This window comes from Populus alba, chromosome 16 (genome assembly GCF_005239225.2).
Source record: "Populus alba chromosome 16, ASM523922v2, whole genome shotgun sequence".
NCBI lineage: Eukaryota > Viridiplantae > Streptophyta > Magnoliopsida > Malpighiales > Salicaceae > Populus > Populus alba.
Window position 1 is genome coordinate 4,688,181 of NC_133299.1, and position 17,681 is coordinate 4,705,861.

Below are 17,681 nucleotides of genomic sequence, written 5' to 3' on the forward strand. Positions count from 1 at the left end.
TTTAAAAATAATATATTTTTTTTCTAAAAATTTAATTTTAAATTTTAAATTAATTAATTAATTTATATTTTTTTTTATTTTAAAATGATAATATTAAAAATAAATTTTCAAAAACACAGTTTCACGCAGGTCCAAAAGTGCAACAATCGCGGGAAAGGTGGGGACCGGTTCCGGTGGGTCCCATCCATCTCTCTGACAACGACTTCTGTTTTTCTTACACTGAAATTTGCAGCCGTCTGATTATATTACCAGTTTAGACTTGATGATCTGACGGGTCCCCCGTGCTGCCCTTTAAATTAGAAACGGGGAACGCTAACTTGACATGGGTTTCATATTTAACGGTCCTGCCTGTATTCTCTAGCTGACAGCTGCCTGAAAAATAACTTGGAGTGGATTATTTTATATGTTGACTATTCAGCCCCTAATTCTGCAACTGTTACCTAAAAAATATAACTCAGTGCTTAAGTTTTAAATTTATTTTTTAAAAATCACTAGTTTGAATCTTACAAATCTAATAGGTATTGAAAACTTATATAATCATTAATTTTAGAATCCGTGAAATTAGTTGAATTAACTGTAAGCTGATCCAAACATACATATTAATAATAATAATAAAAAATAAACTTTATCAGGAAGATGACATTCATCCGTCACTAAAAAACCTTCACTAAAGAATTAAAATGACATCCCCATTTTCTTTTACTTTTATCAACAAAAAAAAAAAAGTTTAACTTGAAAAAATCTATTTATCAAGGGAAAAAAACCCTTCATATATGCTCAATTTTTATATTATATTTATACATTATCTACATGACTTAAATTGTATTTCTTGGAGGGAAAGTAAACTTAGTTTACGAGTAAATAGCTTTCAATATAATCTCATATTATCTCAGTCCTAGATTGAATTAATGTGTTTAATTACTTCTTTTTTATTATTGATTGAAAACCAAATAAACGCTTCTTAATTAAAGATAAATATTAGATTATTAAGCCATTGACATCTCTTGTTAACAATGACCTAATCTATATATAGTTCCTGCATTTTGTAGGAATTTTAACTATACTCATTCCTCATTAATTGATCATGAATGGTGTTCTGGAGACCTCTAGAAAAAGATTTTGTGCTTTCGTTACAGCTACACCATCATTGAAAATCTTCAATAAATCAAATATCTGAGCATTCAAGTTGTGCAGCAGTCTTTGGATTTTAATTCTGGGGACAAGAACAAATAAAGATTTGAATTTGAGACATTTATCGCTATATATATATATTTATCTTTTGGAAGACTGCTATTTCTGGACTCAATATTTATTTCTTTTTAATGGAAAAAAGTGCTTAACCTTTCAATCAAGTTCATTTTTCGCTACCTTATTAAAGTGTATTTTGAGTGTGTTTTTTTAAGTAGCTTTTATGGTTTTAAAAAAATAAATTTTAAAAAAGTATAGTTAGGTGTTGTTAGTTGTATTTAGATACGTGTTTGGTAAAAATTATAATTGATGTTTATGTACAGTAAAAAACATGTATATAATGTTTGGTTATGATTGCTTTTTAAAAGTGTTTTTTATTTGGAAATGTATTAAAATATATATTTTTTATTTTTTTTAAAATTATTTTTTATTCAACACATCAAAATGATCTGAAAATAATAAAAAAAATTAATTTGAAGTAAATAAAAAAATAAAAATTTTCAATTTCTTTTAAAAATGCCTTTAAAACTAAAAAATAAACAGAGTTTTACGGAATTCAGTTAAAATAGAATGTAAAAACTGCTTCATAAAAATTGCGTTTCAAACTCTATTTTTTAATGAGCCCCACAATATAAAACGCAATTTAATGTATTGTCAAATACCTAACTGTATTTTTTACACCACAAACACAAAAATTAAACCTTAATGAACGGACCGAACCTAAAGTTGAACATGACATAGATAATTAACCAGCAATATTTCTGCACAAAAATATATAGAGGAAGCCATTATTAGGTATGTATTTCAATCTGTGCAATTTGGTCCCCATCAGACTCGATAGGAGAGATATATTATTTTTTTCATTGTGAAATAATGTCTTTGGGTTCGCCAATATGATAAGAATTAGAAGAGCACACTTGATCCAAGATAATAGATATTTATTTCTACTAATGCAAATTATACTTTTTCTTTAATATATTACCACCCACCTTATAAGAGCTTTCGCTATTTCAACCATTGACATATCATTATCTCATTATAATTCTCCGGCTCTGCCGCCATCTATACAACCACCCTATCACTATTATTGCTCTGCCATCACCGATAACCATCTTATTACAAACATCAATTACCACCGCATCAGCATCTTTCATGGCTGTTGCCACCGTAGTCACCACCACCTAATTATTAAAATAACCATAATTTCATCACTATTGTTACCACAATTATAATTATATAACCATTACCAACGGTAGTTGTTTCAAATGATTAGATGCTTATTTTTTTTTAATAAAATCTTGACTTCGAGCCTTATTAATAAAACAAATTATTTTTGAAAAAGCTTTATCTCTATCAGATTAGTCCGAGTTTAGATCATAAAAATATAACCATTATCATTAATATTATTAATATCATAATTATTATAAAATGATAATCATTAACGCTACCATATTAATTATTACTGTTCCAATAACTTTTATCACAAAAACATTGTAATTTTACTTATCATATTACCCGCATACAAAAACCATAATAAATAAATAAATAACATTATTATGGGTGTAGTTAAAAAATAAGAAATAACTTATATTTCATGTTTTTTTTTTTTTTCAAAAAAGATATTTTAATATTTTCCCCAAAGAAACCTACTCTAGAAGAAAGAAAACGGCCAAGGGGCAAGGGACATGGAAGAAGACAGCCGCCTCACCCCACTATCCATACGTGTAAGTTTGCATGAAAATGTCAGTAGTAAATCCTACGGGCTTTCTCGTCATTACAGTCCCGAGAATGGTAACAAACTTATTACTTGTTTGTTTGTTGGCTTGATGAAAAATAAATTTTAAATATTTTTTGTGTTTATTTATTATTAGAAAAGTTGGTTAATAATTTTTTTTTAGTTAAATAAAAATTTGGTTTAGATTCTAGGAAAGAATTTTTTTTTTCAAAAATTATGAAAAATGTTAAATTATTTGTTGGTTATATTAAATTTGATTCTCAAATTTTTTATTATCATCTATATTTTGTTTTGAATATGTTTTTTTTTTTTTAATTTTATCTTTTATAATTTGATTTTTATATTAACTTTGGTCCTCATTTTTTATAATTGTTATTTACTTTTCTCTTATCATTTTTTAATTAAAATTTTTTATTTATCAAATTTGATTCTTATTCTTTTGATTATTACTTATTTTATTTGAAATAATTTATAAAATAATAATTATTATTATTTTAATTTCTTCATCTTTTAATTTTTTTATTTGTTAGATCTAATTTTTTTTATTATTTATTTTATTTGAAATAATTTATGAAATGATAATAATTATTATTTTAATTTCTTCAACTTTCAATTTTTTTATTTGTTAGATTTGATATTTATTATTTTGATTATTATTTATTTTATTTGAGATCATTTATGAAATTATATATATTTTTTAATTTCATTCTCATTTAATTTTTTAATTTGTAAGAGTTGTTTCTTATTATTTTAATAAACTTGAAAAAAATAAAACATTAATAAGTTATTTTCTAGTTTATTTTCCATGACATGATCAAAATATTGAAAAATATTTTTCAACTTATTTTTTATTACACTACTAAATATAAAAAAATAATTCACTTTTCTAAAATTTATTTTTTTAAAAAAATTACTTTAGACATTAGTCAATAAAATGCCTTAAGCGGTTTCATTGGACTCTATAAACTAAAGTGGTTTTTCTTCAGGTCTTCTCTGGTTTTTAACTCTCTCCGTCTCTTGTGTCTGAGGAGAGACAGAAAAAACTGAACAGGGTAGCTTAAGACCATTTTCTAATATATATATATATATTTATTTGTTGTACACAAAGTCAGTCTCATCTTGTAGATAAAGAAAGCTGAAAATAAGGTTTGTCTTATTTCCTTGCATTCAATATCCCTTCTTCTTTTTTCCTCCTCATTCATTCAATCTCTCTTTTCCAGTTTCTTCTTTGTGAAAACTCTCTCCTTTTCCTTGTTTGTATGCGTGTGAAATATCTAAAGGATATGATGATGATTATGATCATTAAAGGAACAAAAAGAAGGTAGTTTCATGCCATTTATGGGGTTTTCAACAGCTCTTTGGAGTTGGGAGTTGGTGGAGGAATAGTAGAAGATCAGGAACGATTATAAACTAAGCTTTTTGAGGGTTCTCATGGCTACTACTGCTACAAACAATAAAGCGATCAATCCCTCTGCTCATCAATTCGAACAGCAGAAACAACAAAATCATCATCAACAACAGCAAAACCAGCATCATCAGCAACATCAGCAACAATATCATCTTCATCAAATGCAAGAGCAGCATAATCATCACCAGATTCCATATGGAATCATGCAGTCATCATCATCATCCTCAATCCCTGGGAACTTCATGTAATCTTTACAAACTATAGAAATCACCAAGAACCTATTTCTAGAGTCTCTTTTCTGTAATCGTTTTTAGAAGTTTAATTTTAACTAACAAGAAGGTTTGACCCTGCAAATTAAATCATTTGTTTCTCTGTGATTTTCTTTTGTTTTTACATGTGCACTTTTTGTGTCAGAAGCAAAGATGCTGGAGCTTATGACATGGGAGAATTGGATCAAGCCCTTTTTCTCTATCTTGATGGACAGGACCCCTCCACTGTTAATCAAGACCAAAGACGTGAGCTCTCCCTCCCTCTCTCTAGATTAAAAAAATTTCATCCTTCTCATTTTCTTTACACTATTCCTTTTCCTTTCCACCTCTTCTGTTTCTGTTGGGAGATTCTCTTTGGAAAGGGTTATTTGAGGGTCACAAGGAAAGCATGTTCAACTCCAGATCACAAAACTACCTCTCTGCCAATCGTGCTTTCTTTGACGAGATGCTAATAATGTTCCTTGCAGCTGCAAGAAAGACTTTTTCAAATCTCAAGAAAATCGTCGTTTTCTCTACTTATTTTCCCATTCCTTTTTGAATTCATCTTCGTTTCTTGTTGCTAGGAGCATTAGACCATGACATGTATAACAACCCTACACACATATCATGATCAATCCCTCATTGGTACGAATAGGGTATGGGTTATATATCTGCCTTTTCTTCTCTTTGATCCCTCCTTTTTCTGTTTCGATACCGTAGAGAGCTACAATTGCATGACGATCCCTGTACTTCAAACTCATGTCTCATACCTCTCTTGCCTTGTCTAGCTCACTTCCCTCTCTCTCGGGTCCTTATTCTTTCATTATTCTTTTTCTCTCGCACACTAAATTATAGCTATAAAGAGATTTGATGTTGATTTGGGTTTGTGTGCAGAGAGTGGTGCAGGAATGAGACCTCCAACTTTGAATATTTTCCCATCTCAGCCTATGCACGTAGAGCCATCATCAACAAAGGTATAATAAAATCAAAACCGTTGATAACTTAATTGGTTTATATACAACTCTTCACTTGATGGTTCAGTTGTACCTTACTACATATATTAATATTACTCAATATTTTCTAATGGGTTTGTTTTGGATTTGGTAGGCTAATATTACTGGTGCTAGCACTGGGTTAGTTTCTTCTGCAACTGGTCGTTCAAAGGGACCATCAGAACCGTCCATGGAACTTGCCAACTCAAGAAATAATTCTGCACCTGGCCCTGAACCAGCTAAAGCTATCAAGGTAGATTCGGACTGTGCTTGTAAAATAGAGCAATTATGATTTTTTTTTTTAAATAAGTCTATATATAGCTTATTCATAACTGAGATTCGAATTGGTATTTAAAAAGTTTGTTTCTTGTTGTCTATGGCAGCGCCAAGGGAACCGTAAAGGACCAGCGAGATCAAGTTCGGAGCAGGAAGGACCCAAGACGCCAGACCCTAAGGTGACTTCTTTGGGTTCGCTTTTTATGGAATATATATATATATATATATATATATATATATATATGTTTACAGTTGTTTAATTTCTTGTAAGTTTACAACATCGAATGTTTGTCACGACCAATTTTTATGCAGACATTGAGGAGACTTGCTCAGAATAGAGAAGCAGCAAGGAAAAGCAGACTAAGAAAAAAGGCCAGTCCGTTCAAAATCAATGCTCTCTTTGATTTGATTGCAATAATTATTCCATCCAGATAATAATGTTCAGCTCCAAAAATCATGAGGTTTGCCTCCTTTTCATTCTCCATTATTACAGGCTTATGTTCAACAGCTAGAGTCAAGTAGGATTAAACTTACACAGTTGGAGCAAGAGCTACAAAGAGCCCGAACTCAAGTGAGTTAAAAATCGTAACCCGCTTCTATTATTCATTCATAGAATCATCATAGCACGTTTCAAGATATTTTTTTTCTGTTCCTGCTAGGGAATATTCCTCGGCGGAGGAGGTCTTTTAGGAGGAGAACAAGGCATTCCTGTTGGTGTCACCAATATTAGCGCAGGTTTTTAAATTTAAATTCAAAATAAAATGCTACTTTTAGTTATTCTATTTTCCAGATTTTTTTTATTATATACTCTAATTAATCTCTCTTCATGGATAATTAAACGCATCTCTATATATGGTACTCATATATAGAAAAATGATGACCTTTTTTTTTTCCCGTTCTATGCTTCATTTCTAGATGCTGCATTTTTTGATATGGAGTATGCAAGATGGCTTGAGGAGAACCATCGCCTAATGTGCGAGCTTCGGGCAGCAGTACAAGAGCATATACCCGAAAATGAGCTTAGGCTCTTTGTTGACAACTGCTTGGCGCATTACGATGAGATGATGAATCTCAGAAGCGTGGTTGCCAAGACCGATGTCTTCCATCTTGTTTCTGGCATGTGGAAGACTCCGGCAGAGCGATGCTTCATGTGGATGGGAGATTTCCGGCCATCGGAGCTCATAAAGGTACTAAATAACCCACCCTTTTCAGTCCCAAGTGTATACTTGGTTCTTTTTCTTTTTCTTTTTTCTTTTCCCTGGGTGCTTAGACATTCGAAAATCATATAACATCAGATGTGACAAGAAACTGACAAAAATAGATGGCCAAAAAAGGTAAATAACCTAAGATACATATCTATTTTAAGATTTTTAGATCAATTTCGTTGTCTCAAATAAATATTTGAAAATATATAATAAGATCAGTGAATGATGTGAGGTTATTATTAGATTTTGCACGAGGAATATAGGACGTTATAATTAATGCATGGTGCACAACCTGTCGGTGGAAACGGCAAAGAAGATAGGCTAAATCCCAAAACACACAGAAATTATGAATATCAATGGGTGACGAAACAGATCGTGAAGGTTTCTACAAATGGGTAGAGTCAGGTGTCAACCTAATAAAGCCCCTGTTTGTTACTACAACTTCTGGTTTCATTGTTTTCCAATTGATAGATACAACAGGCCTTGTTTTCATGTTCATCCTTTGCTTTGGCCAGTAGTGAATTAATTATCAAAGCCCTGAAAATGAATGGTAACATGTCATTATTAGTTAACCAAATTCTGGTTTATTTATGTAGTTATTGTGTGCTAATTAATAATTATGATGCAGATAATAGTGGGTCAAATTGAGCCATTAACGGAGCAACAAATCTTGGGAATATATGGCTTGCAGCAATCAACACAAGAAAATGAGGATGCACTCTCTCAAAGGCTCGAAGCTCTCAATCAATCTCTTTCAGAAACCATAGCCTCTGAATCACTGATCTGCCCTCCTAATATGGCTAACTACATGGGCCAAATGACTGTAGCAATGAACAAGCTCTCCACTCTTGAAGGATATGTCAGACAGGTACGCATGATTTATGATCATCTCTCTCTCTTTAAGCTGGTCTATGTTTATTTTAGTGAGTAGGGATACAGTTGTTTGTGGGCCCTCATGTAGTGGGTCAAGTAACAGGAATCTGGTCCTGTTTGGGTCGGGAAACCTACCCCAACATAAGAAACTGCTCCGTGCCTCACCACATGAGGTGGGTGGTGTTCTATGCATGTTTTCTCTGTATTTATATGCATGGTCTACGAGAGCATATTTCTAGCTATCATGAGGCATCCTGTACGATTAGGGTTACATGATATTAATTACCAGCAACTAGGTTGTGCACGTGGCAAGCAGGCAAAAAGTGGTCCCCACGGATAGACATCAGCTTCTAAGAGATCCGATGAGCCCATGTTTTGTATGATGTCACGGTCGTAACCGTTTGACTTGAAGACAACACAAGTCCATTCTTCATAGCTCTCTTTTTTACTGTTCAAAACCCAGCTAGCCTGATGATCTGATAACTTCGTCCTCGGTGGGTTTCTTGAGTTGACTCAGTAAATTTTCAATGAGATTTGCCATTCCATTGATGAGTCACTCATCAGCTAGCATGAACTCGATTCCCAGACCTACTCCCTTTCTTCCCTGCTAGTTACAAAGTCTCTTGGCATTTCCTATCGCATGGCGATAAATATCAAGCAGCAAACAAGATTTTCTTCTAGTCGATGCTTTGAAGATATAGGGCTAGGTGGATCCAATGTTTGAAGGCTAGGTCCAAATTTTCTTTCAAGAAAATAATGAAAGTAAATAGTCAAGAACGTTTTCAATTGGGATTTTAATCAAGTTATACACCAATCAAGGCATAGAAAGTCATGGTGATCATCACAGGTGCTCACCTTTTTATTAATCGCTATCAGTTGACTTGTAGTATTTTGAATTTCCTCTTCTGGTCTAAACACATTATGTTTAGTCGGCAGGACACGTGGTGGCTTGGAAAGATTAACTTGTTGAAATTGATTCATCAGTAATTTCCAGGTTAAACTCTCTTTTGTGACTTTGTTTTTGTCCACTGTCAAACTTCTGGACCTTCTTTACCAAGACTAACACAGCCTACATTTTCCATTTCCTAAATTTTCTTTATATAACCCGTTTGAAAATTAAGACCCCCAAGCATCACAAAGTCTTGAGTAGATAGCATGGCTGTTTAAAAAAATCTAGGAAGAAGAATTATTTGTAATGCTGTCATTGATTAAGGTCAAGCTTAATCAATCACCCTATATTCTTAATTTGTCGACATGCATGACTTTTTCCCAGTTTAATAATTTTGATCTTTTTTCTTTTTTTCTTTTTTTTTTGATGAACAGTTTTTTTTGAGGTATATTATATGTGTTTGAGGTAAACTTACGGACATATACTTTTTTTGGATAATATACTTACAGGCAGATAATCTGAGGCACCAAACCATTCACCTGCTGCATCAATTACTCACAACCCGCCAAGCTGCAAGGTGTTTGCTCGCCATTGCCGAGTACTTCCATCGTCTTCGAGCTCTCAGCTCTCTCTGGGTGGCTCGTCCCCGGCAGGAATGAAGAATTGTAGAAACCCTAGACTTTTAGCACCGCTTTTATATCTTTAAGGGCCACTCTCTTAATTATTAAAGTAGGTCTTCCATGTTTCTTTTCCTTATTTTCTACAGAAAGATGTATAGATAGACAAAATATTAGATTAAACATCTTAAGTGGTAGAACTGATCTCACTTTCTCACTTGATCATTTCTTCGTGAGAGATTCAGAGAAGCAATGATTTGGCAGCCATCTTTGACTAGAAAAATAGATGATCATGATGGAGAATTAACGAAGATGGAGAAGAAAATATTGCGGACTTGAATTAGAATACGATCAATAACGTCTGGGCACTTACTTTTTGTTTGTATTAGGGAGAGTAAAGAGACGAGTATTTGGTTCTAGAAGGAAAGAAAGAAGTGTTGAAAGTTGAACGTCCATTTGGCCTAGGTGTCGATGCATGCACGTCTTTTGACCAGACTCATGAATTCATGAAACTGACAAGCTAACTTTTACTTTGTGTTTTGGCAATTTTCACCTTGTATTAATTGGCCTTGCTCACCGCTCAACGGACATCAATGAAAAGAGATAGAGGTTTTATTATAGTTATATTACTATTTATCCTTTTATATATTATTATGAATTTTAATAGTGAAATTTTAAAAAAATTCAATTTCATTTAGAATTTTTGTTTTACACAATTAAGTTACTAGTTGTATATTTTTTTGGGACAAATAATTAAATTGAAAGACAAACAGCTGAAGCTAAAATGGTGAGTAAACTATGTGGTCGCTTTGAATTTTTTTTTGAATAGTTCATTTTAATTCTTCTATTTTTTGTACTTATTAGGTAATCAATCCATCTAATTTTTAAAAATTTAATTTTGATACCAAACTTCATTTCTCTTATTTGTTAGTTTTTTTTTTTTTTTTTGTGGAGAAAAGAGAAGGGATCCCAGATTTCACTGGAGAGAAATAAGTTTTTGTTTGAAACAATTTTGGCCACTAAATCAATCGATTCTTGTGTCAGATAGTTACATATGATGAGAGAGGTTAAGATTAAGTGTTCGTTTTTTTTACTCTAAAAGTGTCTAAAAAGATAGAACTAATCTTAAAATGAATTTTTTTTGTTATAGATTAATTATGGGTTTTGAGGAGTATTTTGCATTTTTTAAGGTCATTGGTTGGTTTAATAAGATTCCAAAAGTCTTTCTTAATATTATCGATGATTATATTGTTAATTTAGGTGACACTTGTAAAAAAAATATATATCATAAAAATTACTAACTGAGGCTCGACTAATGTGGAAAGCATGAAAGGACCAAAGGCATTGTAATAGGTAAAATTATTGTAGAATGAAAGGGGACATCAATTAGTAATTAATGTTTTTTCTTTCTAAATATTGAAGTAATATATTTGTATTGAGTTATTTTAAGTTTTATATTAAAGTCATTACTAAAATGACTTTGATGAATTGATTTTCATGTTTATCAATATTAAATTTATCTATTTGATCACAACTACAATGAAATCATCGTTTAAATAATTATTATTTTAACAGAATCAGTTCCATGAACATCTTAAATGGATGAATATGATAAAAGCTTGGCGGAGATAGTTTAAGGTTAAATAAATAATATTTAATTTGAATTTTACATCTAAAACAATTAAATTGATTCTTTTGAAGTTATTCAATTTTGACGTCTCTGCAAAAAATCTATTTGGATTTTAGATGTATATCTCTCGATCAAAAACCATTATAAAATGAATGTATATCTCTCGATTTTGAAGTTATTCAATTTTGACGTCTCTTCAAAACTTGAATTTAATTGTTTAATTTATGTCTCGTATTTTTCATTGGTGAAAGAAAAAATATATTTTTATCACAGTGGGCGTAAAATATCAGATGTTCGTTCCCACCATTGAACAGACGGCATCTGAAATCCCTTTGTGTTTAGTGTTGGACTTGGACTTGACCACTTCAACCTGCAATTGGACCTTAGCTGTCTTGAAAAATTCAAAAAATAATTGCAAGGGCCCTACCGGGTTCGAACCGGTGACCTCTTGATCTGCAGTCAAATGCTCTACCACTGAGCTAAGGACCCTTGTTGGATTTAATGTCGCTTACTATTTTTGAAAAACATCGAAATAGAGTTTTCCCTGAACGATCGCATGTTGTTTGACGAGTGTAGTCGAAATGGCATGGTTGAACTGGTGGCGATCGCCGGAAGCTCTTCCACTTCCTTTGGAGGTTCAAAATGAAACGGGACATCTTTCCAGGGGGCAAGCTTTGAGGGCAAACTTCCATGGAACCATCTTTCTTCCCTGCAAAAGCATGAGATCAGCTAGCTATAGTAGTGGAAAAGACTGCTAATAACAGCAGATTACTAGATTAGAGTGCTTGAAATTAATGGTTTTAGAAGTTCATGAAGCAGAAGGTGATTGGGATTTCTCGTGTGCTAAAGAAAAATCCCCCTTTTGCTTATGGAAAGGGTGGGGACAATTGCACAGCAGCTTTTCTTTTTTGGACGATAAAAAATATATTTGTATAAGATTTTGTGCTAATCGAAATTAATTTTTTTAATATGATATCAAAAATGCATTTTTATATTAATTTAATGTATTTTTTAAAATAAATCCTTTTAAATACTGGTTGTTTTATTACAAAACTTGAACACTCTATGGAGATTCTTATATATGTACTTGTATACTAGGTAGATGTTTCAAGAATTTTTAAGTAAATTATTACCAAATATATAAAAAACAATTGGAGAGATCAAGGAATAGAGGGCTCTCAACACTTTCCCTCTTGATCTATATGAACGTCTCATTGTACTATTCTATATATTTTTTTCATTTTAGTAATCAAATTTATTTTATTTTCAGTTTTATCTTCTAAGATATATTAATACAGTTTTATATATTGAGATTTTGTTTATTTACATTTTCTCAATATAAAATATACCATATTTTGATAATGATTTAAATATAAATTTCACAAAATAAAATTTATTTGTGGTTAAAAAAGAAATTATATAAAAAAAAGGACCAAGTCTGACAAGAATAAAAAAAACCCCCTGGGTATGAGCACAAAAAACTTCAATTTTCTCCTTAAAAATTCTAGTTTACCCATTATTTCGTACCTGTTGTTTTAACACTTCACATTTTAGACAAAAACTTCTTGTTTTATATATATATATATATATATATATATATATATATATATATATATATAATTTTTTAGTACATTAATGATAGTTGTGGTGGTAGGTCTCAAAAAAAAGAAGAGAAAAAGTGTTTAGATGATGATATTTCAGTAGCTAGAAAGATTGATCTTGATGATATTGAATTTATCTTTTTTAAATGGAGTTTAATAGAGTAATTTTTTCTCTTTAATCACGTTAGATAAAGTAGATCAGTGTTTTTTTTTTTTTTTTTAAAAAAACTTATTCATCTAATTTTCATTTGTAAAAAGATTAGAGGCAATTTTGAGATTAAAAATAAGCTACTAAGATTTTTAGTATGTTTTTATAGGTGATTTTCAGTGAAAATAAATTGAGAAAAAGGTTTTTGAATAAAAAGAACTTGGATTTTATAACAAAAAAAAAAAATTTTGATGCAAAAAGATGACAAGTTGTTTTTCACAATAGACGATCTATTGTTCCGTTCGCTTGGGGAAAAAAAACCTGGAGTGAAAGATTCCTTAAATAAAATAAAATAAAATCATTCAGGCGCATGAGCTGGGGTTTTTGGATGCAAAAGATAACAAGAAATTCTTTTTTGTTTTTTTTTCGTTTTCTGTTTTGTGGCTTCTTTATTTATTTTTTTGTCTTAATTTAATGTGTGTCTTTTTTTTTTTTTTTTAATCAATTCATATATATTTTATTTATTTTATTAAATCTGAACATCAACTTTCTATTTTCCAATTAAAAAAATCATTATACCAAAAATTACATCTATAACACCAGCACTTTCTTTTCTGACGCTGTAAACTAACTTGAAATTCTACCCGAGCACGGATCACAAGATTAGTGGAATCTAAATATCATGGAATTTAGTGATTTAAATACCTGAATTACAAATGTTGAAGTTTTCCACTATTTAGTATTTTTCTTAAAGATAATCAAATACTTGAAGATTTTAAATTTTTATTTGGTGTCTCTAAAATAATGATGTCAAGAAGCCAACCGAAGTTTTACCCAGCTGATGATGTCAAGAAGCCGCGTCTTAAGTCTTAACAAGCGAAAGCCTGAACCCACCAAGCTGGGGTAAAAAATGGCAAGAAATTCTTCTTCTTCTTTTTTTTCCTTCTCTGTTTTGTGGCTTCTTTATTTATTTTTTTGTCTTAATTTATTAATGTGTGTCTTAGGGAGAGTATTACACCGGGGACAGTGTTGATGTTATAAGAAGGGAGGTTTATGGGAAAGCGAGTTGTATGTGTTGAATTTTAAGTTATCAGAAAATGGGTTTTTGTTTTTCGTTGTAAGACATTTTTTGATTTTGGTTTATTGATTATATCCAAAAATTAATTTTTCATGATGTTCTATTATGTTTCTATGTCAAGATGAACTTGTTTGGTCACTGAATCCACTTCTGGTTGTGTGTATTTCGCAACCAACTGTAGGTCAACAACATCTTCCCAGCTGAGAAGATGAAAGATCAGAAAGCTGTGGATGCCCCTGTGATGAAGGCCATCGGAGGCGTTGCGGATTTGAAGTCGTTCTTGGGTGCAAGATTCTCTCTCAACTCAGGCACGAAACTCACGAACTTGTCTTCTAGGGAAAACGATGTACTTATCTCATACTATTCTTTTTTTTTTTTTTTTCTTCAAGATTTTGATTACCATTGGCTGCATGATCTGTGATATTTATGGGAAAGAATCCAAGATTTTGCATGTTAACAGCCTTTGGTAGTTTGGTTTTCCATCAGCATCGTTTATGGCCCAGTCTACTTGTTTAATGTTTTTTCAGCTTCCTCTAGAGTTTTATTCAAATTTGTTATTGAATTTGTTGAATCTGTCTACTTCAAGCAATTAACTTTTGATTCCTTTTTATGAAATAACATTCTACATCTAGAGCATGGTTATGGTATGTCTGCCCTGTGCAATGGTAAATCTAATCAATTTTATGTTTGTGTCACCTGTTTAAACTTGAAACCGAAACTGCTTTATTACACAATTTTCTTGAAAGCAAAACATAGGTTAGGATTCTAGCAGGAAGAAGAAAAATGAGAGATACCAGAAAATCCCATAAACTTCTATTAGGAAAAACAAACATAACTGAAACTTGAAGACAGAACATGAGACGAGCCCTTTCTTTTTGTTCAAAGCATGCTATCAGCTCGTGATGGCAATCTCCTGAAGAAATTGCTGGGAACTGATGGTTGCTTGCTTCGAAACCTTGGATGTCGCAGCCAGAATAAGCCTGCACACAAGGTAATTATTTTAAAAGGTGTTATGTAGAGCACGACGGCTGCAATAAGGCAGAAAATTATGTAGAGGCTGGTTGCTCTTGGGTCTCTCCAGCTGAGCAGAGCTTGAAAACGTTCCCCTTGTGTTGCCATGTCTCCGACCACAGTCTGGATCCTTGCTGCTACACTTCTAAGTCTGTCGTACCTCATTCGCGCAACGTCCTGTTGCTTTGATGTGGGAAATGTGTCAAACTCTTCATCCAGTTCATCTGGGTGAACTGCTTCTGCCCATGAAAGTTTGGTATCCATGTGAGGAGGGTGCCTTGCGCGGAACCGGTAATTCCATAATCCAATCAAAAACATATATAGGAAAATAGTTGGTAGAATCAGTTCTGGGTAGCATATCAATATGAAAAATAAAACGTGAACTAGGACTGTTGTCACCGGATTCTTCCATTTACACACTTCACCAAGCCACTTGCTCATTGAGATCACCCCAGAAAACAGCGAGACAATTCGGAAGAAGTTAGCTTTGCTCCTTCTCATGCTCCACATGTGAGAATCCACATCCAACATATACTCCACAGTCTCTTTCCTTAGTGGTGGCTCAGCTCTGCCAAGCCTTACTGCTACGATATTCATGGCCTGATATCTCAAACTGTCTAGCTGATTTACAGTAAAAGGATGCAAATAATGCATTTTTGGCAACAAGGGCTGCCCATAGAGGTAAATCATATTTGCTAGTGACAGGCAAGTGAATCGAACTGCTAACTGGAGTTCTCCCATCTTTTTCAGCCCAGATGGTTGTAGGACAAGAAGTGGATAGGAGTGTGTGTATATTCTATCTGTTTCCAAGGTAGATAGTCGAATTCTTACCTTTCCAATTCTCATGTCATTTCGTGCTCCACCACCAGTTGCCGCGTGTTCAGCTCCTCCCAAGTGGCAGTTGTCGAAAACTCCCAAGGTGATCACCGTGCAAGGGTCATACACCTCCCATGTATACTGCTCATTCCACTTAGGATTGAAGTTTTCAATGATCGTTCTGGTCCGTACCCACTTCAGCCCATACTTGGCTACACAATAAGCATCAGTAGTTCCTCTGCCATCCTTTTTTTTCATTGGAAGAAGCCCTTGCGCACTCAGGATGCCGACTTCAAGGATTCCAATGGGCTGCTTCCAGAGCTGCCTAGCTGTTGGTCGTTGGTCACTTATGTACATTGTTGATTCATCAAGTACATGGTAAGCACCCTCGAGGCAAACCCTGAGATGAATCCTGGTTGAAAATTTGAGCTCGTGTCTCCTGTCTCCCTCTAGAGCACCAAACCCAAATTTTTCAAGGTTGAACCACTTAGAGTGAACTGGCCGGTGATCCAAGCGCCTCTCGAAGATATGTAGCGGCAAATTTGCTCTCCCCATGACTTCATCTTTCGCAGGGCTTGCTTTATTTTCGACAGTAAGTATCAACTGCTCTTCAAATGGCTCTGCTGCGACGAAGATCAGATCTTCATTCCACATAGGGTTTGTTGTTCTGGTTGGGCATAGCTTGGTTTTGAGTATCTGGTTTCCAACTTGAGCTTTCACGAAAACCTGTGGTAATTGACTTCTGTCAAGCGATTCTACGTCCTGAGCTTCAATCACATTAACCCTGAGATACCACAGTTTTGGCGAAACATAAACCTTTGATCGGATATTGAAAACACCCTCCCCATGAACCGAAGTAGCATCTGAGTGCCAGGACTCTGGAAAAGCTTCATCAGCCTGTGTACCCATCCAAACTGCAAGCATCACCTCTCCTCTCACCTTTCTATCTCCACTGTGACCCTCTAATCTATACCACTGAGGTGCCAAAGGGCTGTCTGGTGGAACCCTTGTAGGCACTTCATGCATGTCAAAGACCACCTTTCCTACGTAATCATCTCTCAACACCATCTCTCTATCTCTGAGGAATACTTCAACCACTGAAGACTGAATTTTCTCCTTTGAGAATGCGAAAACCTGGTTCCATTCAGGGTTGGTTTTCTTCTCAAAATGCTGTGTTTTTCCTTTATAATTCCCAACTTTAACTTCTATGTAGGGGTCGAAGCTTCCAGTTACTGGGTGTGTGGGAAGATCTTTGGCTTTCACAACTCGGACATACAGATAAAACATCTGCTCAACAAGATCATACGTGCTTGTTGCTCTTTCACTGCTAATCCACCCGACTCCACCGCGTGGTCCACCATGAGGCCAACGTTCCCCAAGCTGAGGCTTTGTGTTCTTCAATTTGAAGTCATCTTTGTGGTCAGGAGCAGCTATTGGATTCATTGGTGCAAAATCGACGGCACTCTTTCCCAATGTTTTTTTCCAAAGAAATTCCTTTCAGCAGCAGAGCTTGCTGTTGGCGTATTGATGCACTGGACTGTCTCCTATTATCTTAGTCTGTAAGACTTACAGAAGTTGACGTATCTTTGGTGCTCGTGTACATTCAGTACCCGAAATGGATCCTTCTCTTGTTGAGGCTTGACTTCAGAGCATCTACAACTCCACCAACAGCTTAGCCATTACCTTTCCGGTTTGCTTTGAGCAGCAAAAGAATCTTGATTTTGGAGGGAAAGGTAAAGAGAAAGAATTATTAATAACAGCTGCAATGCTACAAGTTGTACTGGGTGAAGTGTAATGGAGAAGGCTTTTGTTTCGCTTATAAGCATAAATGCAAGGTGATTGGCACCCCACTTGGAAGGACAAAGATAATCTTTTTAGATTTTAAAACAAGGTGACTTAGTGCATGTTCACTATCCGCGATTCTTTAGGCTTTATTGGCTTTATAAAATTGTCCAACTGAAAAATT

The 17,681-nt window shown here is 33.6% G+C and overlaps 2 protein-coding genes, 1 long non-coding RNA gene and 1 other non-coding gene across 5 annotated transcripts; 2 read left to right on the forward strand and 2 right to left on the reverse strand.

Annotated features, from left to right (window-relative positions):
- Positions 1-3,959: 3,959 nt before the first annotated feature.
- On the forward strand, positions 3,960-9,924 carry LOC118052151 (bZIP transcription factor TGA10). 2 transcript variants are annotated; one of them, XM_035062991.2, is made up of 12 exons: positions 3,960-4,069; positions 4,278-4,575; positions 4,746-4,846; positions 5,474-5,553; positions 5,687-5,824; positions 5,955-6,026; positions 6,160-6,219; positions 6,341-6,418; positions 6,507-6,582; positions 6,763-7,034; positions 7,681-7,920; positions 9,324-9,924. In XM_035062991.2, the coding sequence occupies exons 2-12, from the start codon at positions 4,355-4,357 to the stop codon at positions 9,471-9,473; spliced, it is 1,488 nt and encodes a 495-aa protein (XP_034918882.1). In that variant the 5' UTR covers positions 3,960-4,069; positions 4,278-4,354; the 3' UTR covers positions 9,474-9,924. The 2 variants fall into 2 exon arrangements, with proteins under 2 accessions (XP_034918882.1, XP_034918890.1); XM_035062999.2 differs by lacking the exon at positions 3,960-4,069 and having other exon boundaries at positions 4,085-4,575; positions 4,749-4,846.
- A 1,554-nt stretch (positions 9,925-11,478) lies between these two features.
- TRNAC-GCA (transfer RNA cysteine (anticodon GCA)) lies at positions 11,479-11,550 on the reverse strand. Its single transcript has one exon. It is a non-coding gene; the product is annotated as a tRNA-Cys (tRNA).
- A 2,179-nt stretch (positions 11,551-13,729) lies between these two features.
- On the forward strand, positions 13,730-14,414 carry LOC118052143 (uncharacterized). Its single transcript, XR_004688137.2, has 2 exons — positions 13,730-13,927; positions 14,070-14,414. It is a non-coding gene; the product is annotated as an uncharacterized lncRNA (long non-coding RNA).
- A 265-nt stretch (positions 14,415-14,679) lies between these two features.
- LOC118052134 (FT-interacting protein 1) lies at positions 14,680-17,578 on the reverse strand. The gene has a single exon (XM_035062977.2). It carries the CDS (start codon positions 17,156-17,158, stop codon positions 14,768-14,770), a length of 2,391 nt encoding a protein of 796 aa, XP_034918868.1. The 5' UTR covers positions 17,159-17,578; the 3' UTR covers positions 14,680-14,767.
- Positions 17,579-17,681: the final 103 nt, after the last annotated feature.